This window comes from Notolabrus celidotus, unplaced genomic scaffold (assembly GCF_009762535.1).
Source record: "Notolabrus celidotus isolate fNotCel1 unplaced genomic scaffold, fNotCel1.pri scaffold_209_arrow_ctg1, whole genome shotgun sequence".
Lineage (NCBI taxonomy): Eukaryota > Metazoa > Chordata > Actinopteri > Labriformes > Labridae > Notolabrus > Notolabrus celidotus.
This window is the reverse complement of record NW_023260063.1, coordinates 67,978-95,254: the sequence shown is the minus strand read 5'-3', so window position 1 is coordinate 95,254 and position 27,277 is coordinate 67,978. Positions and strand designations below refer to the sequence as shown.

At 40.0% G+C, this 27,277-nt stretch overlaps 1 protein-coding gene across 1 annotated transcript; it reads left to right on the top strand.

The window, feature by feature from the left end:
- The first annotated feature begins 19,186 nt into the window (after positions 1-19,186).
- LOC117809038 (carbonic anhydrase-related protein 10-like) lies at positions 19,187-25,161 on the top strand. The gene is made up of 4 exons (XM_034678714.1): positions 19,187-19,368; positions 20,062-20,157; positions 24,307-24,379; positions 25,017-25,161. The coding sequence occupies exons 1-4, from the start codon at positions 19,195-19,197 to the stop codon at positions 25,064-25,066; spliced, it is 393 nt and encodes a 130-aa protein (XP_034534605.1). The 5' UTR covers positions 19,187-19,194; the 3' UTR covers positions 25,067-25,161.
- Positions 25,162-27,277: the final 2,116 nt, after the last annotated feature.

Below are 27,277 nucleotides of genomic sequence, written 5' to 3'. Positions count from 1 at the left end.
ATGAGATGATGGAGTGTGACAGACAGAGCAGGGATGGTATAGATCGGTTCATGGGGGGGTAGAAGGTCTTCAGAAGCCTGCTGCAGACACTGAAGGACTTGAGTCTCCTCAGGAAGAACAGTCTGCTCTTTCCCTTCCTGTAGATGGCATCAGTGTTGGTGGACCAGTCGAGTTTATTGTTTATTTGGACCCCAAGGTACTTGTATGAGTCCAACCTCTCCACTTCCTCCCCCTGGATGAGGACTGGGGCTGGGGGCCTCCTGTTCCCCCGGTAGTTCACCACCAGCTCCTTAGTCTTGCTGATGTTGAGCTTCAGGTGATTGCTGTCGCACCACGTGATGAAGGTCTCTATCAGTCCTCTGTACTCCTCCTTGTCATCTTCACTAATGCGTCCAACGATGGAGGAGTCGTCGGAAAACTTCTGGAGGTGGCAGGAACAGGAGTCGAAGCGGCAGTCGGAGGTGTAGAGGGTGAAGAGGAATGGCGCCAGAACAATCCCCTGGGGGGCGCCGGTGCTGCACGTGACCACCTCAGAGGTACAGCCATCCACTCTCACGTACTGCTGCCGTCCAGTGAGGTAGTTCACGATCCAGTCTGTGGTGTCCGGGTGAAGCTGCATGGCCAGCAGTTTGTCTCTCAGAAGGCAGGGCTGGATGGTGTTGAAAGTACTGGAAAAGTCAAAAAACATGACTCTCACAGTGCTTCCCTGCTTCTCTAGGTGGGAGAGAGACTTGTGGGTCAGGAAGATGATGGCATCCTCCCACAAATGTGCGGCCGACATGCGAACTGCAGTGGGTCCAGGAAAGCAGTCAGCAGGATAACTAATACAGAACAAACACAGGGAGGAACCAAGGCATGAAACACCTGGAAACAACTAAACTAAGCATGAACTCATGACAGAAAACCATGGCGACTGAAAAAAAAAAGAAGAAAAGAGAGAAGGCATAGGGGATGGAATGTACAGCCGATGAATGCTGATATCAGAAATGTTGTTAATGCGTCAGTTCTATTATTGCGATGATGCACATCAGGCTACGTAGGTAGAGGGCGACACAAACTTCAGGCATACGCAGTGTCATAGATTCAATGCAGAAGTAAATCAGGCTATAATTGGCACAATCATGTCATTATAAAACATGAACCATTTCACATGCAAAGTTCAACCCTAACTAAATGATGATGTCATGAACATGCAACATAATGACACAATGTTAAAGGGTTTGAGTTCTGTTGCTAAAAGAAACATCTTCTGGCTGTTAAACTTAAATTTTTCGGTCAGTTGAAATAGGTTTACTGTCACAAAGATCTTACCCAACCACCCACTGGAGGCCCACTTTTATAGGTTCAAATGATTCTTCCTTGAACTTCCAAAGCTGGGATCATGGTGTGTAAATGGAGGGTTAAAAGGTTAATTGGTCCGGATCAGATTTTGGAACCTCACATCACAGACATAACACCATACTGCTGTAAAAGAAGAAATCGCCATCTTTTTTTTAAGTGGCGATTAGCCCTGTTAGAGGTGTCCAGTCCTGCTGATTTCTCTCTCTTTATCATGTATAGCCGACACCCCTGAGGAGCAGAGTGCTGGAAAATCTTTGTCCTCCAGCAGAGTAAAGCTGCAAGCAATGAGCAAGGCAGAGTTTTCTGCTCTCCTTCCCCCAGCGTGATAATGAACCCTCCAGTGTGGACAGAGGGACAGCCACAGAGCTCGGCTCTAATAGATAGTGACAGAGCGGAGGACTTAAATTAAAATCTGTGAGCTCATTGGGTTACATGCATTATGCATTGGCCTATTAGAGCCCAGGCCAGGTGGGACCGATCACTTCCCCTCTTTTAAATATTAGCATTTCATTCCCCTCTCTGTTTCTCTGAAGAGCTGAAGCAGTAACCCATTTCTACATCTGTTCAAAAGTACCATAAACTCTCCCTTACCCATTCTCTGACAATCATGCAACTTTGTCTAATTTGGGCCCAATCTGGTCCAACTGCTTCATTCTTTCCCCTCATCATTATTCTGCCTTTCTCTCTGCCAGTTCTTCTAATTCTGTTTCCCTGTCTCTCTATTCTGCAGGATGTATAATTGTTTGACTGAGTGATTCCTGATTCTCTTACTCTGTCAGTATTAGTCTCTCTTTCAATTAATTCCTGGTGAGATGTTCTGCTGCGTTGGGCTAATTGTGTGCAGTGTGCTCCTTATCTTTGGGATTTCTAATTAAAATAATAATCCATGACATTCAGAGAAGTTAAGATAGCAGTCCCACTCTGTCCTGTAACTTCTCTGTACTGTACTTAATGTAATAAGATGATTGCTGTATGCATTATTACGTAACGCCACAATAATAACTGAATAGAATGTGTAGCTCTGGGGAGGAGGACTATTTTCTATTCTTGTTGCTGGCTCATTTCACGCCAACTTCCAGAGTCATACATCTTCACTAATTGCAAATTCAGGCCCTTAAAGAGGCAGAGAGGTGTGAACCAAGAAAATTGTGTTTTTCCTTTTGAATAATGACTTTCTGCGGGAGCACAAGTCAACCTTGATCCCCTCCCCCCTTCAGTGCTGACGTCTGATGAAGAAGACCAAAAGCAAGGTGAATTTTTACCTCGCTTTTCTTGCAAGAGTTCCACCGAGGGATCATTAGTGCTTTTCTCCAGTTGGTTAAACACGACCCGCAACTATTCTCCTTCCAGTTAAGTCAGAAAACTAAACACGATTGTTTCTAGCTTGCAGGGGATCATCTGTAGACACACAGCTGGGTTCATTTCCCTTCCTCTGCAGGCAAGTAAAACAGAACATTAATAGAGCATAAAAAATATGTCATTAAGCAAAATTAGACATTAAAATACAAAGTAGATTCAATTTCAGAAATGACTCATAAGTAATCCGCTCTGCCCCTCCTGTTACAGCTCTCTGAAGTCACCGACTACACAGTCTTACCTTCCAGACAGACACAGACTCACAGATTGGTCTTGCCTTAATCAAAATGGATTCTGTATAACAATCCAACCCCAGAACATCTTCCCCAGGATTAAGGCTCACAGTTTGCTCCGTCTGTGTCAGGCACAGCTTGACAAAAACCTCACACAGGGGAGCAATATTGGCAAAATCCGCCCACAGTCTCTACACCTCAACACTCCACCAGTTACAATTGAAATGTGTCAATCATGAAAAATAAGACGAAGAAAAAAAAAAAGAAAAAGAGATATACTGAGCTAAAATAAGAGGATCAAATGCAAAGTAGATTAAAGGGGTAATTAAAAGGTAAATAAATTGGGATTAAATTAGACACAGGATGTGTGTCTGGATCAAGCAACAACCTCTGGTGTTAAAAAAGGAGGCTGGATAAATTCTGCAGTTCATCGGGTCTTCATTTGAGGCTGCCTGCAAAGGCCAATGAAATTATTAGGTGTCACATTAAGGTTTTTACAGCAGAAATAAACATGTTTACAGCTGGTTTAAAACATTAGTTTGGTCCTATCTTTTTATAACACATACAGTAAAATAAAGGTTACACATACATTTGCATAATAACAAATACGGCTGAGTTGACAGACAGGAAGGTTGCTTTGACGCTGGATGCTAAAAACCATCCACAGCTCCACCTCTTACATGTTTGTATAGGTGGACTGAAAGTAGCATAGAGTCAGCCTTTCCAATATGGTGACCGCCAACGTCAGGCTTTAAAACAGTCTCTTCAGAAACCTGGAGGGACGTCACAGAGACTACTTCCATGCTTGAGGAGCTTGCTTTTTTTTTACACAGGGTCAGAGCTGCAAAAGAAAGCGCAGGCTATTCTGGCCGACTGCTCTCACCCTCTATATGCAGAGAACAAGCTGCTGCCATCTGGGCGCAGATATACTCTGCCAAGGTGGAGGACAAACAGATTGAAGAACTCATTTGTTCCTGGTACCGATGGCCGCCTGGACAGCATCATGTGACTCTTGGTTCCCTTGACGTGTATTGCAGTGTTGTGTGTGTATGGCAGAGATCATTACGTGTATGAGAGTGACTGTTTTTCTTGTTTTATTCATTGCGGGTTGTAAAACAAACTCCTGGTGATGAAGTTTACTTTGACCTTGATGTTTTACACAGTCTGTGGTCTTGGTGAACTTTTCTGCTGCTATGAGCCACTTGAGGCTGACCAATGCCCATTTTCAATAAATCAGTCAATCAAGCTTTATTTATATAGCACCTTTTAAGTAAAATGAGATTCAGAGTGCTTTACACTAACTGAAAACAAGAAAAAAGCATAAGTACAATAATGGAGCAACAATAAATAAAATATATGTGATTAAAAATAAGTTAAAGCATAAAAATAAAATGAGACTATGATTTTTGAAATAAATAAATAAAAAGGGTAGGGATAAAAGTTGAAGATAAATAAAATCACTGAAAATAATGAGACAAAATGAATGAATATAAAAATAAATAAATAAATAAAAAATGATGAGAATCAAAGTTTCATATAAATAAAGACACAGAAAATAATGAGACTAAATTAACAAATAAATAAATAATAAAATAAAAATGGTAAGGATAAAAGTTGAGGATAAATAAAGACTGAAAATAATGAGACTAAATAATTTAATAATTAAATTAGAAGAATAAGGATGAAAGTTGAGGATAAATAAAGACACAGAAAATAGTGAGACTAAATTAATTAATCAATAAATAAAAGGGTAAGTATAAAAGTTTAAGATAAATAAAGGCACCTAAAATAATGAGAGTATAAATAAATAAATAAAAAGGCTCTGAAAATAATGAGAGAAAGAAAGAAAGAAAGAAAGAAGAAAGAAAAGAAAAGAAAGAAAGAAAGAAAAAGAAGAAAGAAAGAAAAAGAAAGAAAGAAGAAAAAGAAAAAAAGAAAGAAAGAAGAACATTATAATCAATATAAAACATTAAAATAAGAGAATATGAAACCCTATATAAAAGCCTGAATGAATTAATACATTGTTAGTTTACATTTAAAAGTCAGTACTAATATTTCTACAATGGACACTGTGGGGCACCTGTCCACCTGTCCCTGCTGAGTCTCAGTTTCACTGTATCTAGCTAGTCACACATCAGCTTTAATCTGGTTTACTGCAGCACCATGAACCTCAGTAGCTGATTTTGACATGATGTAGAAACAGGTACAAAGGATGACGACATAAATGCATCAATTTGTACAAGTCTGAATTCATGCTCTGCCAGTTCTGTCTGCGAGACAGTTCTCACCATTGGACAGGTTTCTAGTATCTGTAATACTTGAAGAGCTCTTTCGACTCATTCTCTTCAGTTTGAAACATCCAGTAACAAACATCGCACACTGATGTTGAGAGACAAAAACACAAAAGCTTCACGAGCAGCTTACCAACTGTGAAAGAATTGGCTGTCATGAAAGAGTCTCTCAAGCTGCAGAGAAGAGGAATGACGCTTGTGGATTTAAGACTTCATATCAAATAAAGCATCAGTGTTTTGACAGCCATGAAGCCATCTGGTGGAAAATCAATGAAGAAGGCTGAACAGTGTGTCTCATTGGTGCTTGTTAAAGATGTGGAGCTGACATGACAGCAGGAAAAAAACACAGGAATCATTTTTATGAATCAGTGGTTTTGGTGTTTCCGAAAGCTCAGCCCAGAAGTCTCACATTTCAGCCCGGACAGCAGTAGACCGAGTCTTAGTATGACAAACAGAAAGTGCACAGGTCCTTTAAATCACCACAGGAACAATTGAAAGACTGGGATGAGCGAGTCGGCCTTTCATCCTGAAGTCCGAGGGGAGTGAAAGAGATTTTTCATCATGTTTCATTCATAATGATGCAACCCGGCTCAGAGGCAACAGGTGGCTCAGAGAGAGAGAGAGAGAGCCAGTCTTCACTCCTGTTTCGGACCAAACACACCAGCTTTGAACAAATGAGACCCAGTGGCATTCAGGATTACCTTGATTTTAGTTCCTTTTTTCATGCCTCTTTTTGGATGCCTGGACCAAAATGAGAAGAGTTGAGCATAGGCCACTGTGGTCCAATCTTTTGCAACAGTTAGCTTGTGTTGGGCTCTAGTAGAATTCTGTTTATTTGTTATATAGTGTCCTTATTTTATATATAATATTAGCCATATCTTACAGCTAAGTGTTAATCTGCCTTTACACCATCAATTGCAATGTAACAGTGATTTAATTTTCAAATTGAGAAATACATCACTGTATGACCAACGCTGAATCTAAGATACCAGATTCCTGTGACCACAGACACATATACCTGCTAATTAAAGGCACTGTAAGGAGTTTTTACTTGATTTGAAATAGTGTCACTGATACTGATACATCTTCATAATACCTCTTACCTTTTTCAGGATTTTCACGTCAAACTCAACATTTTTTAAATTTTTCGTGATTTTAACATCGAAAGCAAAACAATTTTCAGGTCAAATGCAAAATTTCGACACCAATAATTTTCGCATCAGAAGCAAAATTTGTACTTTTTTCGTGATTTCTGTGACAAATGCATATGTTTGACTTTTTAAATACATTTACCAGGTAAATATGAAATTTTGCCTTTTTTTTCATGATTTTCACATCAAATACAATTTTCTCGTCGGAAGCAAACATTTGAATTTTTTCAAGTTTATTGGCCAAACACACATTTTTTTACTTAAAAATAAATGTTCACATTAAGTACCTTTTTCCGTTTTTTATGATTACCACATCAAATATAATTTGTGTTGAAAGCAAAATTTTGTATTTTTCATGATTTCTCATGGTAAATAAGATAATCAGATAAATGGTAAATTCTTCATAGTGAGTTTTAGTGTCAGTGTTCTGGGCTGGAAAGTCTGGCAGTGAGAAGTTAAGTTAGGAAGCAGGAAGGGTTTTTTTTCCTTTAGATATTTTATTTCAACATCATGTTTTATCCTCTTGGCTGATACTGGAGCAGGATTAGCAAAAAAAAAAGTACATTTTTACTGTTGAGGTATTGTTTTAGATGGAGAAACTGCAACCAGAGGTTTGCTTGGTAAAGATTGAGGATGTAAGAGTGAAACTGTGGGCGTGTTTATGATAGCAAAGCAGTTATTGGGACACCGGAGCACACATGATAGTTTAAATTGTTACGTCACCCTTTTTATTTTAAGTTTAGTCGTTCATTGAATACATGACCTCATCGCTCTGTATCCTGCTAAAGTTGTTCAGAACAAAGACAAGTAGTATTAAATAGGAACTCTGTGTTGCTTCCACAACAAATGCACGTTTTGGTAAGAGCCACTTCTTTACCACAGTAGTGGGGATGGTGCTCATGGGAAATGCAGTCCTCATCCTGGGAAAACATTACCAATTTATCCAAAGAGGGCACCAGAATCAACACAACACAAAAAGTTTGTTTCTATCTGTTTGTCCAATAAACTGCTCAGATTTGTCTAATATTTACATGGCAGACCTGCCAAAGGTTCCAACACCACAAACACGGCCCAGAGTCTGAGTCCAGCGACTGAATTAGCTGAGGTTACACCTCAAACAGCTAGCAGCTCCCACCTGGCACTCAAAGAGGCCACACCCTCATTTATAAATAACTATAATTTAAGATGAGTTATATAAATATTCTGCATCATACAGTTGAATAGAGAAAGAAGCTAAAGAGACCAAAGCTGCTTTTAGTAGCAGGTTGTTAACATGTTGATTTCTCTTAAGATGGACTTATCAACGTTTTTTTTTTTCCTTTTTTTAAATGAAGTGCTTTGATTCGGATTATTCTATTTCAGATATCTCTCTCATTTCCCTCTACTTTGTGAAAGTGAAACTAAAGCACTGGAACAGCTTTTAATACTTCCATTGTTCTCATGTTCCCACTCAGAGATAAATTGAAGAAACAAGAACATTTTGGGTGGATAATTTAATCCAGTGAATGCTGTGACAGCTCAGTGAGCAGCTCAGGAAAAAACGCCTGAACGTGTTCACATGAATAACACTTCAGTCGGAGCGTTTTCAGATAAAGAAAGACAAACATTTAATGTTCGGCTCTCTTGTCAGCAGGGTCTGAGCGTGCTCAGAGGTCCTCATTAGATTCATGTCCAGAGCCTGAACCACTCAGCCATCACAGCTCGCATTCTCCTCAGTTTCATCTCTGCTGTTATTAACGCCAGCTCCGTCCTCTGTTATACCCTTTATTCTATCCATCCCTGCAGTCCCATTTTTCCCATCGATTTATCTAATTTTGTTCATTAGCTCTTCATTATTCCTCTCTTTTGACCCCCTCAGATTTCTCCATTTCTTTCCCTCTCCATAACATTTCAATTCCACCACATTCTTGCAGAAAACAGCCTCAGACTTGAAGATTGTCTCCAGCTGTGTTGGTTTTCTTAGCCCCACACATCAAACCAGATTTAACCTGTTTGTACTTGGAGAGTGTTTGATTTGTTTCCTTCAATCCAGAGCAGGGAGCTCCAACATGTAGCTGCCAAACCCCCCACGCTGTGCACCGACCTCGTCACCTAACACAGTTTCACTAAAAGACGCTGAAATCCTCTGAGGAGCTATACGATTCTGCTGCTCAGCTGCAGGAACAGCCGCTTTGTACGCTGATACTTCAGATCGTATTATACTTCAGCTATTACTGTAAATCAAAACACAGCGGTGTCTTTATTTAGCTTCCCAGTGCTAACAATGCTTCAAACACAGATTTGATTAGCCTTTCCTTTACTGCTAAGCCTGCTCTCTATTAATATTATTGAATTATTCATATGTTGCCCTGTTCTTTAATCCAATAACTCTGCAAACTAATGCATTTACGCTCACACCACACACTCTAGCAAGTATTTTGCACTGAAATAACTTATTTTATCCTCAGTTTGCTCGACTTTTATTTTCTCACAGGGCTGAAACAATTTCCCCGGTATGTATAGTGGAAAGAAACCAGTCCTTCTTGTGATTTATTCACAATATAAGGGTCTGAAGTTTGCAGAAATAACATCATGATGCAGATTTGTAAAAGTAAAACTATAAACCTAGTCAGATCTGTCCCCAAGAGGAGAAGAAAAGCAAATTGTATATGTTTATCGTTGAATGGAGGTCGGTTTTAATCTTTTTCTGGTGTATTCCAGGGAGTCAGGAAATCTAAACACTGATTTTCTTAGTGACACAGCATCAAATAGGTTTGTGTCTAGACCAAGCGGCAGCCTCTGGTCGTAAAATACGAAGCCCATGCAGAAGTGCTAAATACTGCAATTCATAGAGCGTCTGCTTGAGGCTGGCTACAGAAACATAGAGAACCACATACACACCCATTCAAAAAATAAAATCTTTGCAGCAATAATAAACATGTTTACAGCCTGGTTTAAAAAATGATTTAGGTCTGAATGGCTCATTTTGGAACACACTGTACAGGGGTGAATTTTTTTATAACTCGGTATTTTCGAAGAAATTAAGCTTACGAGTTTTGTCCAAACAAGGACATGGCTGATTTGATGACAGGTAGGCCAAAAGGCTAAATACTAGCTCCGACTAAGTTGGTTATGTTCAGCATTTCCAATATGGCACCCGCCGACGATTGGCTTCAAAACAGGTTGAGGGACAGATGGGTGACGTCACAGATACTACGTCCATTTTCTCATACAGTCTATGGTCTGGAGTCATTTTGGATCTAGAGCAGATTGCCATCCACTCTTGCATTCAGATATCTGTCTATAGAGTTAAACAAAATTATAGATTACTGCTGATGAGTCCTGGGATGTTATCACAGTCGACTGCATCCTGCCTGCTTTTGCTCTCCACATTGACTTGTTTTTCCTTCAGACCAAGCGGATATCTCCGGTCTAAAAAATATGTGTCCAATGCAGAAGTGTTAAAAACTGCAGTTCATCGAGGATCCCCTTAAGGTGGTCTCCGGAAATACCGGAAACCACATACACACCGATTCAAAAAAGACAATCTTTACATCAGAAATAAACACGTTTACAGCCTGGTACATAAAACGAGTGTAGTCTGGATAGCTCATTTCTGATCGGCACAAACTGTACGGGGGGGGGGGGATTTTTTTTTTGTAACGCAGCAATTTTGAAGATATTGAGATTTCGAGTCTTCCAATGAGAGGTACAGCTGACTTGATTGACAGGCGGGAACACTGTAGCTGTTGGCTAGGAGGCTCAAAGCCCGCCTCTTCACGTCACAATCGCTGTACAGCAGCACTATGGCTTCCGGCGAAGACTGGCCTCAAAACAGCGCTTCAGAAACAGATGGGTGTCTTCACGGATACTACATCCATATTTCATACAGTCTATGCTTCAGACGCTACAACCTGCTGTTACGAGATTGGTCAATACAACTCAGACTACAAAGAGATTACAAGAGACACCAGAGCACTTCCATGCTAAACTCCAGACCCCTGAGTACAGATTCTACATTTTTATGTAGACTCAGAATGTGTAGTTCAAGGAGTTTGATGCATCCATAGTGGATATATCTTGTAATCTCTGTGTATAGAAAGTATAAAAGTAGAGAGTATGTTGTAGTTGAGTGACACAGAAGAATTGACAATCATTCAGTCATTTTTAGACCTTAAATCCTCGGCCTCTTTTTAAATGCTGTGTTGCTTTTCTTAAGGATTATGTTATGAATAGATTTCTGGCTCTTGAGTAATGGTTTAATTTCATACTACCCCGGCAGTGATATGCCACAATTAAACTCAGGCTGAGTGCTTCTCTTCATTTATTATATACAAACAGCAGTAATGAATATGTGAATACGGCAGTGTTATTAATATGTATGATGCATGGTTGGCGTGCGGGTACAGAGCATTAATGGTTATGTGCTGCTGTGGCGTTTTGAGGAGCTGAAACACGAGGCCACATGAGCAACAGGAAAAGCTGTTTTAATCACACAAACAGAATCACTTGTTGTCACGCACTGAAATACAGAGCGATCTGAGAGAGAGGCACAAGGACAACAAGCTCTGTGCTGAATGGAAAGGGCAACCGGAGAAGACTCAGCAAACGCAACAGTCTGCAGATATATTCCATCCTGCTCACACAATTATGGGCTTTACATCAGTTGTTTCTCCTCAGTTTCCTGCAGGACTGTTCTGAAGGCCGGATTTGGTTCAACACCTGGAGCATTAAACAGGAGTCAACAGGAACAAAACATATAACCTGTGTTTAACTTAACAGGATAAGTAAGGTGTTTATCTTGTAGAAGGCGAAGGTAATGTTTCATTTTTAATGTTACTTATGTTTCTTAGTTTGTCCCTGATGATCTGTCTCTGCTTTTCGTCAGATCCTTGGTGGGTTTTTGAAGAACTAAGCTCATGAATCTGGAAAAACTGAGTGCTAGTAATGTCAGAGAACATATTAAACCCTCCTGTTATGTTTGTTCCTTAGGGACAGCAATAATGTTCGTGGGTCAAATTGACCCGGGGCATGTTTAATTCGTCCAGAAGTGTCAGAACTCAAAAAAATTATACTCATTAACTCCATTACTAACCATTTAAATCAATATTTAGTGCAATGGTGTTCTTTAATCCTCAAAGATCATGGTTCAATGAGGATAACTCACTTGTTTTTTTTATGAAAATTCACATTAAAGCTTTTTTTTAATAACATATGAAAGACCTAATATAAATTACAATAGTTTTACATGACATAGATTTTTGATTATTCTATTTATTTTATTTTATTTTTATTTTTTTATGAAGTGATGTTGTTAAATTAACAGGAGACACCTCTTCTGTCACATGCTGCCCAGATTTTGATGCTGTATTTAGCTGGCTTGATAGGCATATATTGCCCTAAAATGGAAGGAACCTCTGAATGCCTCGAGCCTTTCATCCCCTGTGACATTAGGGCCTGGGTTATAGAGTAGTGGAAGTTGCTCTACCCACTTGTCCCTCACAGTTCTAATGGCTGACAGCTTGTCTCCATTCGATCTCAGCTCCTGCAGTCAAATGGCGAAGTGTCCTTGGGCAAGACACTGAACCCCAAACTGCTCCCTCAGTTGTTCAGCTGTGTATGAATATCTAGAATAAGATTCGCTAATACTGATGGTCCCTTACTATAGCAGCCTCTACCATCATTGGTAGTGAGCGGAGTAATGTAAAAGAGCTTTGAGTGGTCAGAAGACTGGAAAAGAGATATATGAGTACAAGTCCATTTGCCTAATGGCTTTTTTTATTATTACATTTAGGATCTTTTGAAGACGTATGTTTTACCTTAACTTTGCAAAAACTAATGGTTTGTTTGTTGAAAACCCTTTTATGTACACTGTTTTTATGAGAAGCCTTATAATTGCCAATTTTTGTGCATTTATTCTATTACAAAACCATTCTTACTTTGTTTAGTTTTTTAACAAACTTTTGTATTGAACAAACTAACAAAAAACTGCAAACATATCCACAGACCAGAACCAGAACCCAACTCAAGCAAACAGAACCAGAACCAAACTCAAGCAAACAGAACCAGAACCAAACTCAAGCAAACAGAACCAGAACCAAACTCAAGCAAACAGAACCAGAACCAATTTAAGCAAACAGAAACAGACCCAAACTCAAGCAAACAGAACCAGAACCAAACTGGAGCAAACAGAACCTGAACCAAACTCAAGGTAAACAGAACCAGAACCAGAACCAATTCAAGCAAACAGAAACAGAACCAAACTCAAGCAAACAGAACCAGAACCAAACTCAAGTAAACAGAACCAGAACCAACTCAAGTAAACAGAAACAAGAACTAAACTCAAGCAAACAGAACCAGAACCAAACTCGAGCAAACAGAACCAGAACCAAACTCGAGCAAACATTATTAATATCCTCAGGTTGGCATCGAGAAATATCAGATGCCTCAGCTTGGGTGGGCTGATCCGATTTCTCCTCTCAGTGAGTATTTGCCCTGTCTTCGATAAGTCTCTCTTGGAAGGAACAGATGTAGCCACGATACAAAGCTTCCCCTCCATCATCTATATCCTATGTCCTCACATGTGATTGGCTGCATGGCCGCCATGCTGACCAATCAAAACATAGTTCTGCTTTGAGCAGAGCTAGGGCTGGCTGAGAGATAAGCAGCAAAAGGAAAAAACTGGGAGCCGGCTCTCTCTCTATACAAGCCGGCTCTTCTGATTCACTATAAAGCATCGACTCTCAGAGCCGCAGCTTTTGATCATGACACATCACTACCCCGCTGAGATTTCCCTCAATGTGGGTGGAGTTTGCCCGTGGGAACAGAGAAGGTTCCCGTCAAAAGTCATGCCAACACCTGCATTCTCGCACTTTACAGATGAGGTCAAGAGATAGGGAGAGGGTGTACGTGTGTGCGTGTGTATGTGTGTGCATGTGTGTGTGTGCGTGTGTGTGATTGTGGTGAAATATGTCACACAGTTGCAAAGAAACAATTAGTATTTGACACTTCTGACTCCTTTTAGCCTCCACCTTAACTGCCCGGTCAAATTGACCCACGAACAGTATCTATGTAATAGAAACATGCAGGGGGGGGTTCTAAATATGTGAAAGGAACCATTGTTATTCTATATGTTGATTACGCTAATTAAGGCAAATAGAAGAAGCTTCATACCGAAAAAACACTTTTAACATTTTTTTTACTTTGAAAAGGGTCAATCTGACTCTGAACATACAGGAGGGTTAACAGAGACAGGACAATAATCAAAGCAGTTCAGAATTATTATTATTCACTTCTGTTCAACTTCAAAACGAGAAAAAAATTAGGATGAATGCATTAAACATCGTCTATTGACAAGCAGGAACCTCCGGCCGCGAGAAATGAAGCCGATGCAGAAGTACTAAAAACTGCAGTTCCTCGAATGTCCACTGGGGGCCGGCTGCAGAACCACTGGAAACCACACACATACCCATTCAAAAAGCCCAACTTCACACCAAAGTAAACAACTGGTTTACAGCCTGGTACAAAAATTGATTTTGGTCTAACTAGCTAATTTCTCTAACCGCACACACTGTACAGGGGTTATTTCTCTGAAAGTCACTGCTAACTTAATTGACAAGCAGGCCAGCCGTTAGCAAGGAGGCTAAAGGCCCGCCTCAGCTCCACCTCTGTGTCTGTAGTTAGGTTGACAGCAACGATAGACTCCCAAACTCTGCTTCTAAAACCACAGTACATTATTAAGGCTACATCTATGCATTATACAGTCTATGTTTTTTACACAGCAGTGTGAAATACTTGATTATCATTGGTCAATAATGCATGGCAACAGTCTGTTATTCATTGCGCAACTCTAAATGACATACTGTTATCACATCACTCTGATGAAAGGGGCGCTTCACAGTGTGCGACTAAGCAGTCTACCGGCTTGTTACAATGTTACAATGTTACAATGTCATTGAGCAGACGCTTTTATCCAAAGCGACGTACATAGGAGAACAAGAACAACACAAGCAAATATCTAGACAAGAGGAACAAGATCAGTGAGAGTAACAAAGTGCTTTAAGTCCATTTGGGTGTAGGTACTGCCAAGCAGTGTAAAGGCAATAAGGCAATGCACAAAAGTAAGTAAGGTTTTTTTGTTTTTTTGTTTTTTTTTAATAATAAAATAAGGAACATCTATAATGAAGCTACCAAACCAAGACCTTCCATGACCAAAGTACCAAGTGCTGGGTCACTCCAGAGCTGAACACAGATTCCCAGAGTAGAGCAGGCTTGTTTAGTTTACGTTGTTTTTTTACACTTTAAAGTCCGTAATTTTTTGGTCTTCTCTTTCGTTTGTGTGTGAAAGAGCTTGTCAGTGCGTGAGGAATGGAAATCATGGGGATACTTGTCCAGTTTCTCGCAGTTTTCTGCATGACAGCGTTTCTTCTGGACTTTCCTTGTCATGCTATGGAAAATCACAGCGCTACCGGCAGAGTCACTCACAGCCGTGAGCTGCTTCTGTCCCTACAAACTACATCAACCAGCTATATTCTAGCGAACATCCCGCCTGAGCTGCGTAGGCCGGTTAAGATGTCTAGAACCCAGAAAAGAACAAGGAGAGGTTGCCTTCACCGGAGACTGAGGAATCCTCGGCTTGACAGTCGCCGCAGCCTTCCGCCTCTACCAACAGTCCTGCTGTCAAACAGAAAGTAGAAGAATTGGAGGCTTACCCCAAATATAATTGGGAAATAAAAGTCACCTGCCTCCTTGCCCTCACCGAGAAATGGCTCAGTGACTCTGACCTGGATTCAGACCTGTAACTAAGTGGGTTTTTGAAGCCCAATTCGCTTAGACCGGTCACCCAGGATTACCGGTAAAAGTTGGAACGTGAAAGTATGTTCATGTTAGGGAATTAAAAATGTCACTCTAAGAAAACAATAAAAAGAACACAGTAAAGGATATGTGAACACAGATTGACAGTGACAAGGCAGAAAAACTCAGTCAGGTGAAGCGCTGAGTCATGGTCACCTTGTTTTACTTCACCATCAGTGGATATGCTCAGGTTGAAGCTCCAGTAAGGAACTCTGTGTTGATTTCGGCGCCCCCTGTGGACAAAGTGATTCTTTTTAGCACTGTTTTCTAATTCATCCCCTCCTTTTCTGGTGTTTCCTACCACTCCTTAGATGATGGCAGCTGTGGTGAAGACATATTTTTCAACTTTCTAATTTTCCCAACTAGATTTCTCTTGATATAAAATAAATAAGTTCATTAATTTCAACAGGAAATACAATGTAACTCATCAATCAAACGATCGATCAATCAAACGATCGATCAATCAAACGAACGATCAATCAATCAATCTTTATTTATATAAAGCCAAATCACAACAAATGTTATCTCAAGACACCTTTAGAACCATAGCAGGTCTAGACTGTACTCTATGTTCAATTATTAACAAAGACCCAACATCCAGGTTAAACCCAGTCTTATCCCATCTATAACACAGTTGTATTTCTCATTTAACAGTAAAGATACAATTTAATTGAGCAACCTTCACATGTGCACTGCAGATATTAATAACTGGATGGCAACCAATTTTTCTCCGGATGGAGAGAACACATCACACCCATTTTAAAATCGCTTCACTGGCTCCCAGTCCATTTTAGAATTGATTTTAAAATGATGATGTTGACTTTTAAAGCCCGTAGGGGGTCAGCTCCAGACTACATTTCTGACCTCTTGACTACCTATGAGCCATCATGTAACCTCAGATCCTCCAGTAGATCTTTACTAACTATTCCACGCTCAAACAGAAAAACAAAAGGTGATCGGGCATTTTCTGTCAGGGCCCCTAAGCTGTGGAATCACCTGCCAGAGGATATCAGGGAAGCTAACACACTGTCAACTCACTATTTTAGACCTGCTTTTTATTGATTTTATGGTTTATTGCAGAACCAGACTCATAAAAGGCAGCAATCTGCCTTGACCATGTTGGGGTTAGAAAGAGGTATAGAACATAGTGTGAAGCAGGATAGTGTGCCAGAAAATATTAATCTAATAAGAATAATCTAAATCAGGTTAATAGGCCCATACATATTCATTGGATGTTCTATTGAAACCTCTCTCACAGATTACAACATACAGAAGTACCGCCATCCGCCCAAGAAGCACCCTTTAGCTGCTTCCCTTGCTCTGGTTAACATTATACAACTTAACATAACAGACCATTAATATCACAGTGAAGAAGTGAAGCAGAACTGTCTACGTGTTCTGTAATTGGACCGACTCAGTCATCTCATTACAGCCTCCATACAGGATATTAAAACAGAGGCTGCAGCAGCTCGGTCACACATGGCAGCACTTTACACTTTCTCCATCCTGTCAGAAGACAAAGCTGCTGGAGTTTTTAGAAGTGGGCCACTCTGCCGCTGCTGCTGCTGCTGCTGCTGCTACTGCTGCTGGAGGCAACGGGGGATGCCTGTGTTAAAAATAAAACAAGGCTCATTACAGCACTGTGGGTACAAGTGTCATGTAGCATATGTTACACTCAGGAATAAATGATGATAATGATTAAAGCAACCCCCACATAGCAATAGACCAAAAGCTTGGTACAGTTTATCTCCAGCTGTTACGAGAAAAACAAGAGCTCCTCTTTAAGTCACGACAACAACTCATCTTTATCACACTTTCACTGCATGGTGGCTTGCTTCATTTTGGTGTTTTACAGTAGTCATACTTTAATATTAATTTTAAATTATTATTTTAAAGACTGCATCAAGGCACATAAATAAGAAAACAAGGCTGAGAGTCTTCAGTCAAGTGAGCAGTTTTATGAGATTATACCACAGCAAATACAAGCCCAGCCTTCTTTTACGCCCAAACTGTAACTGAGCTTGATTTATTCGTCTTTCTCCTTATTTCTGCGTTTTCCTGTTGATTTATCTGCAAGCATTAAACTTTTTTATGATGAAGCGATTTGTGTCTGGTGTTGCCTTGCTGTAAATTTAAGAAAGCGGTTCCACTGTTCCTTTCTTTCATTGTTTCTAAATGCTCTTTAATTACATTTCTATTTAATCACAAAGCCATTTATCGCTTTGCTCCGGGCCGTGAGAGATGAGGGGTGGTATTTGTTGAAGCATTGCGAGTAACATGCAGCTGCATAAAACTGCAAGCCTGTAGAAAAAAATGTCTGATTACTTGATTGGAGCTGTTCTAGAATTAGCATGTTAACATACTAGTATGTTAATGTTGATTAAGATGGTTTTTGATATGTTAGCTTCATTCCTGTATTAAGGTTTTCTTAGGAGTGTGCTGATTTATCTCAGTGGAAAACTTGCACCCCTCCCCTCCAGAGGCTCCAGTCCTTGATTCAGCGCCCGCTGGCTCGAGTCCCGGCTTTTGCCCCTCACTGCACGTCATCCCCCACTCTCTTCTCCACAACATTCTCTGTCTTATCTCTGTTGTTGTTCATAAATGAAAGTACATTTAAACTTAGGACACGTCAAAAGTGCAAGAACACACGGGCTTCCAAACCACTGGCTTTCACAAAGATGGATGACTTGTCTCCACCTCCTCCTGTTGTACATAAGTGAAGCCAAAATAACTCCAGGGTGTGGCACGGACATCTTGAGCATTTGGAGTCAGAGTCAGGGCAATAAATTATCTGGTGAAGTTGTGGTACTGACATCTCGCTTATGCTAACTAAAACACACTTTTAACGTTAGCTAAAATGTCAGAGATCTACTAAGGCTGATTTATGCTTCTGCGTCAAATCAACACCAGAGCCTACGCCGGGGGTCTGCATAGCTCCTGTACCTATGCAGAGGCCTACGCACGTAGCTGACGTGCACCTCCTCCAAAATATAACTACGCGTAGAATCAACGCGGACCGCAAGCTCTGTGAATGGTCCGCTTGGGATCCCGGAAGTGCTCATCGGCCGTACATCGGCTGTGTATTTCATCTCCTCCTCTCTATTCTTCATGTAATCATGTCTGTATGATAAACAGCAACATGTATCAGCTGTAGATTAACATAACACGCTCTGAAACGCTGTGAGGAAAGTAAACAGAGATCGCAGCGGGGCCAGAAACAGGCGACCAGCTATCAGAGAGACCACCCTGCCCTCAAGCATTTCGGCAGAGAATTGCTGCACGACACGGACACATCGACGCACAAGTATGTGGGACTCATGTCCGTGTAAGCCCCTGCTGCGTAGGGGCGACGCAGAAGTATAAACCAGCCTTTAGGTGGGTACAGACCAAAGCGGAACAGTCTTGTGTCAGTGCTATGTTCAATGACTCTTGTGTTTCCTTACTGTTTCTCCTCTACTCTTATAATCTGGTGCACACAACGCTACAGGAGCCTCAGTTGTCAGCAGATCCGTCAATCATGAAGTCACTTCCTGTCTTTTTAGGATCAAATAAAAAATTCAAACTTAACTCATTAGAAAAATTAACACTTGGACATTAATCAGCATGATGAATTCTAACTAAAATGACAAAAAACATGTTAGAGAAAATGTAATTGGATTGAGAATGTTGATTGTAAAGTTTGACCATGTCCCATCTGTTGACATGGAGATGCCAGGCATCATAACCTATGCTGCATTAAGTTGTAGGGGGGGCTCTAGATGTTTTGGCTATACTATTGATGACCTGTCATGTCTTCCATCATTTCATACAGTTCATGCCTCAAACAAAGCATTTTTCAACAGTTTGCAAGATAAGAAACTCGATGAAAATCCTGATTCACAGTCGAGAAAAAAACGGAATATAAGACAGATCTTTCTTGTTACAGTTGGAGTAAACATCAATTTATCATTGTCGTCCTCTCTGTTTGTTTCTGTTTAGATGGGAGGCACCATGTACAACACAGGGAAGCACGTGTCCCTGCGGCCAGACAAAGCCCACCTGGTGAACATCTCAGGGGGGCCGCTGGGTTACAGCTACAGGCTCGAGGAGGTCCGCCTCCATTTTGGTAGCGAGGACGCCTCGGGCTCAGAGCACCTCCTCAACGGACAGGGCTTTCCTGGAGAGGTGAGAGACGAGACGGAAATAGCATGCTGTGGATTTAAAACACAATATTTGCAGGACACACACACGCACAAACAGAAAGACACACATGTCTTTGTAGACAGCAGAGAATACTAACAGGCTGATAAGATAATTGCTGACATTAGCAGGCTTATTATGATTAATGACTGCAGGATTATGCTTTCTCTGATAAACAGACACACAACACACACACACAGAAAAATGTACACACACCACCCACACAGAGTGAGTTATTCTGGAAACAGTCGCCTCTTGTTAATGCAAAAATGTGTCATATCTGAGCGGGGGGTTTTCTCAAAGATTGTTTTAATCCTGGATTTTAGAATAGGACGTTTTTTTCTTTGTTGTCTAATCTGGTGGCGTTTGAGTGCATGTGAAGAATCCTGAAGATGTTGTCTTTAACGAGACAGTTATCAGGACGCAGACGCACCAACATGTTTATTATTTATAAACTGATTGATCTACTGTTATCAATACGTCTGGCATTGATTGAGCCATCACAGGAGATTAATGCACTTGAGATGATCCCTGTTAAATGTGTTTGAATTAGTGCCGCATGGGAAATAATTGAAACACTTTACTGACTGTAAAACATACTGTCAGTTCAGTGGAAAGTTAGAGCTACTTCATCTAACCGTAAGTGCTCTCATCTTTCTAACTGTGTCTCGCTTCCAGGTCCAGTTGATCCATTACAACCATGACCTGTACGCCAACTACACTGAGGCAGCCAAAAGTCCTCACGGCATCGCTGTGGTCTCCATCTTCATAAAGGTCAGCATGTCAGGCCAGCAACACAACAAAGGGGATAAAAACACCTGTAAGAGCACGGGGGTTTGTGCTGTGAAGCCAGTTCAAGGTACTCAGGGTGTCATTCGGTGATCTGGCTTGACTCAACCTGGCAGGGGACAGCGCTTTAAGTGGTCTCGACGCTGGTTGTCAGCATGGAAAATCAAACCAGGGTTTCTATGAGCATGTTGACTACAGGGGCAAAGTTAGCAACACATAACGAATCCCAAACATGAACAAGTCTACCGTCAGCTTTTGTCATTTCAAACAGACTCAGAGCAAACTATGATAAAAGAAATATATGACATTAAACAGGCTCCAGATTGAATTTTACTTTGCTGCATTTTCAAAACAAAGGAAGAACTGGCAGAAAAGGACATTACCTAGTTGTGAATATGCAAATAAAGGCTCACAATGTTTCTTCAGCATCATTACCACAATTTAGATCTGACTAGAATAATTGGTCCTGCGTGTTGGTGCAGGCAGGAAACTGGAGCTGCACTTATGTCACACTTAACATGCGTCATTCTCACAATCACAACAAACATATCCTTATGATTTTGGTTGTGTATTTAAGCAGCAAGATTTCTGCTATCTGCCTCTGTTCTACCCTGCACCAGTGCTGCACTCAAACTTTCAGTCCCCAGCATCCAGCTGTAGGGTTTAAGATATTATCTCATCACTCCTCAATCTCTCTCGTGCAAAAATCAAACAGCGAGGAGTGATGAAGTTGGACCCTAGACTCCAAACACAAACAATGCTCTGCTGCAACAAACATATCAAACCAATAAGACGTGAGTTGTCTGACTGAACACCAGTTTATTCTTTTAGAGTGATTCAATGCAGAGATGGATTCTTGTGGCGTGTGTGATAGTCTTTAGATGATAACAGAGTGGTGTGGAGTTTATAATATTGACTGTAGAAGTATTTATTCAGTCGTCACACATAATACAATCATTTTCACAGTACAGACACTTTCAACAAAGTCATGTATTAAGTGATGACTGAAAGGCAAGCCAAGCCTACATTTTTGTATCTAATTAAGCCACCAGCTTGCAAAGTGTGAAGAAAAAAACAAAAGTGAATCACAAGTTTTTGAATTTATACTGGCATCATTCCACAATTTAACCCCAACAACATAAACACGTTGTCACGACTAGAAAAACGAGGAGGGAGGAAACGTGTGCAGATTAAAATAAAAGGTTTTAATAAACAAAAACGTACTTAAACAATGCTAGTGGAAACACAAACACAGGACCATGAGATGACATGGTACAACTTGACATAACAATGACACAGAAGGGAGGACAATGGCTGTTTTAGAAACGGCCTGCTACATACTACCTAGTACCTACAACTGTTGTAGGCAGTAGGGTATGCCTTCTACATACTGCGTTTGAATTTAGTATGTAGTATGACTGTTCTGTTCAATCTGTGTTACAGTATGCTGGGTCAGACATCACTGAATTTCCGGTTTCGAAATTCGGAAGTAAACAACGGCCAAGCTGATGGAGAAACTGTTTCTTTAGCATCCACTTGATTATATGTGATTTAATAATTTTCAAAGCACCTAAAAACTGAGTTCACCAAGTCAAAAAAGAAGAAAAAATAAAAAGCGTAACTTTAGCGCTGTGCATTGTAGGACACAGTACACGAGGCAGACTGGTCCGATGCATACTGTGAAATATTCCTGAATCAGTAGACATCCGGGGAGTTTTGGCATACTGCAGATTTTGCTCTTGTTCACTTTCTACTTACTACATACTGAATTTTGGCCAAATCAGTACGTACTGCTAGTAGAGTAGACGGTTTTGAAAACAGCCAGAGACTTTATACACACACTGGGTAATGAGTAACGAGGCACAGGTGTAGACAATCAAGAAGGAGGGTAAACACAGAAAGTAAAACTAAATTTAACACACTTGGTGATTACTCTACAAAATAAAAACAGGAAACACTAGATTTTACACAGACATGAGGGTATACAAAAAAGGAAGGCAGATATAAAAACACACTCAGGAAATAACTAACCTAAACTGAAAACAAGAATAACCAAAAATCACTAAAAGAAAATTCAGAACAGACCAAACATGATACACATCTTCTTTAAATACCTTTTTTTATCTCTTTGAAAAGAACACAAACACCTTTCAAATCATATTGACTCTCCCAAATTGAAAATAACTTTTGTACAGAGTTTTTAAGTGATTTGGACTCTGCACTTAACATTGTTTGCATAACTTTTTAATGTAATGAATCATTGAATTCCATCACATGGGAGTTTAGAAATAGTTGGTCAGAGTGAGCGTCATAAACAGTCTTGTTGATGATACGTATATGGCTAATTTTTTGCAGCACCACTATTGAATTCATAATTGTTGTATTAGTAGATCCCTTCACCTCTACACAGCAAGACATGTAAGGAACAATCAGTGAGCATTATATCATATGTAAGGCCTTATAATTTAATATATGTCTAGATGTATACAGGCTTTCCTTTGGTCCTTGGTTCTTTAGTCAATTTGTTGTTTCCATGTTAACTTAAAATCAGTCACACCTCTGAGAATGTGGTTTCAAAAACAATTTCGATATTAACATTATAGGGTAAAAATCCAGGTAAAAACATGAATTAATCAATTACCAATCTTAATTTACATAGCACCAAATCAAAACAAATGTAATCTGAAGATGTTTTACAAACATAGCAGGTCTAGACCGTACTCTATATTAAATTATTAACAAAGACCCAACATCAAGACAGGATAACACTTATCCCATCTTAATCCACCATGAGTAAAGCACTATTCAGCATTTAGAAATTTACAGCGGCAAGGACAAACTTCCTTTTAACAAGTAGAAACCTTGAGCAGAACCAGCCTCATGTTAGACAGACATCTGCATTGACCGAGTTGGGGTTAGGAAGAGGGATAGAGGAGATGAAAAGAGAGATCAGAAACTCCTGTGTCTTACAGAGTGAAATAAAAACAAACATGCTCTCACACATTGAACAGATGTGATAATTTGACTTAATTTGACCAATATGTTAATATCTTATTGCCTATAGAAATAGTTATATACTTTATAGAGATATTATGGCCAGTATGGGTCTCATTGTATTATGTCAACTCAAGATGTACTGTAAGTAGGTCAGCTGAGAGCACTGTGTTACCGTCAGCTGATAACGCAGGAAACAAACTTTTGGCTATCAGTTCTGCTTCAAGGATAGCTGCAGGCCGAGAAGCAACATACACACGCATTTCTTGGTTACAATGCACAATAGTAAGACTGTCTGAAGACACAAGTATCTATTGAGGTACGCATGTTGGAGACTAGAGCCAATACGGAGATGGCTGCATACGACACCCAACTTCCAGGCCAATAGGAGTTGGCTGCGTACTTCCTTTACGCCTTTCAAGATATATCTATAAAAGATTATCATATCCTGGACTCTGGGCTCATTTTGCCCGAATTCCTTTGGGAGCTCTGTCAATTTGAAACCAGTGCTGTACTCTTTACATGTGGCCAGGATAAATGCTTTATGAGACCTGAACGAATTCTCCGTTGTTCATTCTTGAGCAGTCAACAAAAGAATTGGGGCTAACATTTATTTATTGTGTATGTCCAAGTGCAGCACATCATGTCAGCACACATGATGGCACTACATGGTAGGACAGGCAGAAACCACAAGCAGAACCAGACTCATGTTAGACAGCCATCTGCCTTGACTGTTAAGTACATGTGCTTAATTTTACATTGTATAAGTACAAAAATACAGCTTTAGTGACTTTTGAATCTTTGTTGTAGGATGATATCTACAAAGCATAGTGAATAACTTTCAGTAATACAGGCTATATAAAAAATAATACAGGAAAAACAAAGTGTTTGCTGATCTCTCTCCCCGTTAGTTATCCTGTTGAGTTGAATTTCTGGATGTATATATTTCTCTCTTTGGATTTAGGGTTTCTGTGTATTCATTTCTCTGGTGCTGTATTTGCTGAGATAGTTACTTTCACTTTTGTGTGTTACTTCATATACTACCATGCGTGTTTGTGTGTGTGTTGAACCGTGGTTTGTGATGAATATTTTAGATTTTAAACCTCCCTCTCTCTCTCTTTCTTTTTTCTTGATCCTCAGCTCTCTGAAAACTCCAACTCCTTCCTCAACCGCATGCTCAATAGAGACACCATCACCAGAATCAACTACAGACGTAAGAGACACACACACACACACACACACACACACACACACACACACACACACACACACACACACACACACACACACACACACACACACACACACACACACACACACATACACACTTTCTGTCTCATTCTACTTCAGCTTTGAACATCATCTGGCCTGCACTTCACAGGTGGACTAAAATAAGAAGTATCTGCCACATAATGAGGCGATTATATCAAAAGTCTTTGATCCAACAGGTGTACTATCTTCTTGGCCTAAAGCAGGCTCCTGATTGGCTGTCACAGCTCGCTTTATAAAGAGGTAGAATCTGATAGTTATGGAGCCAACATTATGAAAGAAACTGTTTTGCCTCCTCTCAGAGTCGAAGAGTCAACTCTCTTACAAAATGCTGCTGCACTTGAAGATGAATCATGAGTTCTCTTATCAGCTTTCTTCTTTTGTAACCTATTTGATTTATTTTATGTTTGCAAGTTGAGTTTTTCTCTATAATGTGAGCTGAAATGACACACAGGTCCTTTTTTTATTGACTGTATTGGCTGTTTTTGTGCAACAGCACACAATACTGAGACCTAGATGAAGAATGACATACATTGAAAGATGTAGAGATTAATAAATAAAATGTTCTCATATTCCTGAAGGTGCTGAGCCAATCAGAGCGGATCATGACAACAATGTTTCATCAAACTGATAAAACTCCTGCAGGAAATCATGTTGATGTCTGGAGGCCAGAGCGGCATGATTATCACACAAATCTTCTGAGAATGCTGGTTTTATTTGCAGATAATTATTACAAATAAGATATTTCTAAAGTGTTGGTTTCATAAGATATTACTCAGACACTTCTTTAGTTATGTTTTCTCTAAGTGGATTGCATAACTAAAAAATAAATTACAGCTTTTTTACTTCTAAAGCTTTGAATGCGACTGTGGCACTGGGTTTAATGAGCTCCAGTAATCTGATGCCTCCAACATAAACAAACACCAACAATGGACAGTCTGCTGTGGTTTTATTATGGCGGCCTGGTGTCATTAGACTGTGATTTAATCAAGATAAACATGCTGGACGTCAGAGGCTGCAGATGTGTCAACATGTCCGTTGACGGGTGCAGAAATCTAACGAACTGAGGAGGAAACTTTTCAAACAGAATCTTAAAATAACTCAACCTTAACTTATGGATTAATGCAGGCTTATACACCAATGCTGCTGCTTTGATCACAGAAAAACGAAGGATTTGTACTGGCGTGTACTGGGAGTGTTTAAATAAATCATTTCGTTGACATTTTAAGTATTATTTCAGAACATTTATTCAATGCATTTAGTTTCCTCTCTTTCTGCAAAGTGACAGAAGTCTCAGCAGAGTTTAGACGACACAGAAACAGAGTTGGTTTTGGGACAACTTTGGTCTGCTGCGTGATATTTGAGTCTTCAAGAAGAAGCTTTGACCATGTTTTCTGTTATTTCAGTTTCCACACAGACAGATTTTTAAAGTTATTCTTTTTTTGGGACATTTCCCTTTTATTGAATGGGGCAGCTGAAGAGAGACAGGACATGTGGGAAGTAGAGAGAGGGGTTGACATACAGCAAAGAATCGAATCAGCGACTGCTGTGAAGTTTAGTTTTAACTATGTTTCAAAGCAGATTGTGACGTCAGATCTGTTGACAAATGAGGCTCCTGCAGCATTCTAAACCCAATTAGCAGAGTGAAGGAGGGTAAGTGGGATGAAGCGTAACAAACACAAACACAAGAGTCGTTGAACCTTCTATAACCGTGAGTGTCAGCTTCAAACCCACACAAGAGTCTGATCTGCTGTGGACTGTACCCACCTCAGGGACCTTTGCTGCCTTACCACTAAGTTAAAAGTGTGTTTTAGTTAAGAAGAGGTGTGTCAATACCAGTAGTGTCAAAAGTATTCACATTCATTACTCCAGTAGAACTATAGATACTAGGGTTTAAAAAGAATTCTGTAGAAGTTGAAGTATCAACTCAAGCTTTTTACTCAAGTAAAAGTGTAAAAGTACTGGTTTCAAAACTACTTAAAGTATAAAAGTAAAAGTAATGTAAGGGGGAAAAATGCCATTAAGGAAAAAAGCTTAGGCTGCGCCACAGGGGCCTATAGTACACTACCCTACCTCCCCCCAAAAAATATTTTTCTAGGCCATAATGACAATAATGTTATATTAATATGTAAATGTTGAAATATTTGTGATACTAAGGATTGAATCTGATTTTCGAATGCTCGAATAATCGTTTACTTGTCAAAAATGTAAGACTTAATGCGAATATTCTCATTTAAAAAAATGTCATCATCTTAACCGGTGCCTGATTGTAATACAGAACTCTGCCAGATGGTGGCTATAGAGCGTCTTGAAGCTGTTAGCTAACCGCATTAAGTAACAGGAGGGGAAGAATCCGAACTGCATGAAATAGCAAAAGAAGAAGAAAACATTGGCAACAGTCGCTGGAAATAAACGTTGAGACGGAAGCTGCCAATGCTAGCTACTAGCAGCACCTCGATTATGAATAATCCCTGAATAGATGCCAGTGCCAGATGCCAATCTTATTTATAATTCATTCATTCATTCCCCCTGTCCTGCATGTGAAGGGCAGTGTACAAAATGACCAGAACATGGAGGAGGGATGAGGACAGATAAAATACCATTAGGGAGGTCTACAAGCTAGACCTCTAGGACAACCCTAACACACTCATAAATTATGCTCTAACTGTAACATCTTGGTTTCCTGTACTGGAATATCACTAACAGAAGGCACAGGTATGGCCTCTTTAAGTTACATGCACCTACATTAATGTATCATGGAGCTGGAGGAAGTTGTGGCTTGTCTACCTGCATATCAGTTGTTTTGCATTTCCATGTGAAACAGTATCAGATCCAGAGGTTT

Coding starts and splice junctions, on each gene's coding strand:
- LOC117809038 (XM_034678714.1), top strand. CDS start 19,195: ATGTACAACACAGGGAAGCACGTGTCCCTGCGGCCAGACAAAGCCCAC. Junction 20,158..24,306: donor TGGTCTCCATCTTCATAAAG/GTCAGCATGTCA, acceptor CTTGATCCTCAG/CTCTCTGAAAACTCCAACTC. Junction 24,380..25,016: donor CACCAGAATCAACTACAGAC/GTAAGAGACACA, acceptor ATATTCCTGAAG/GTGCTGAGCCAATCAGAGCG.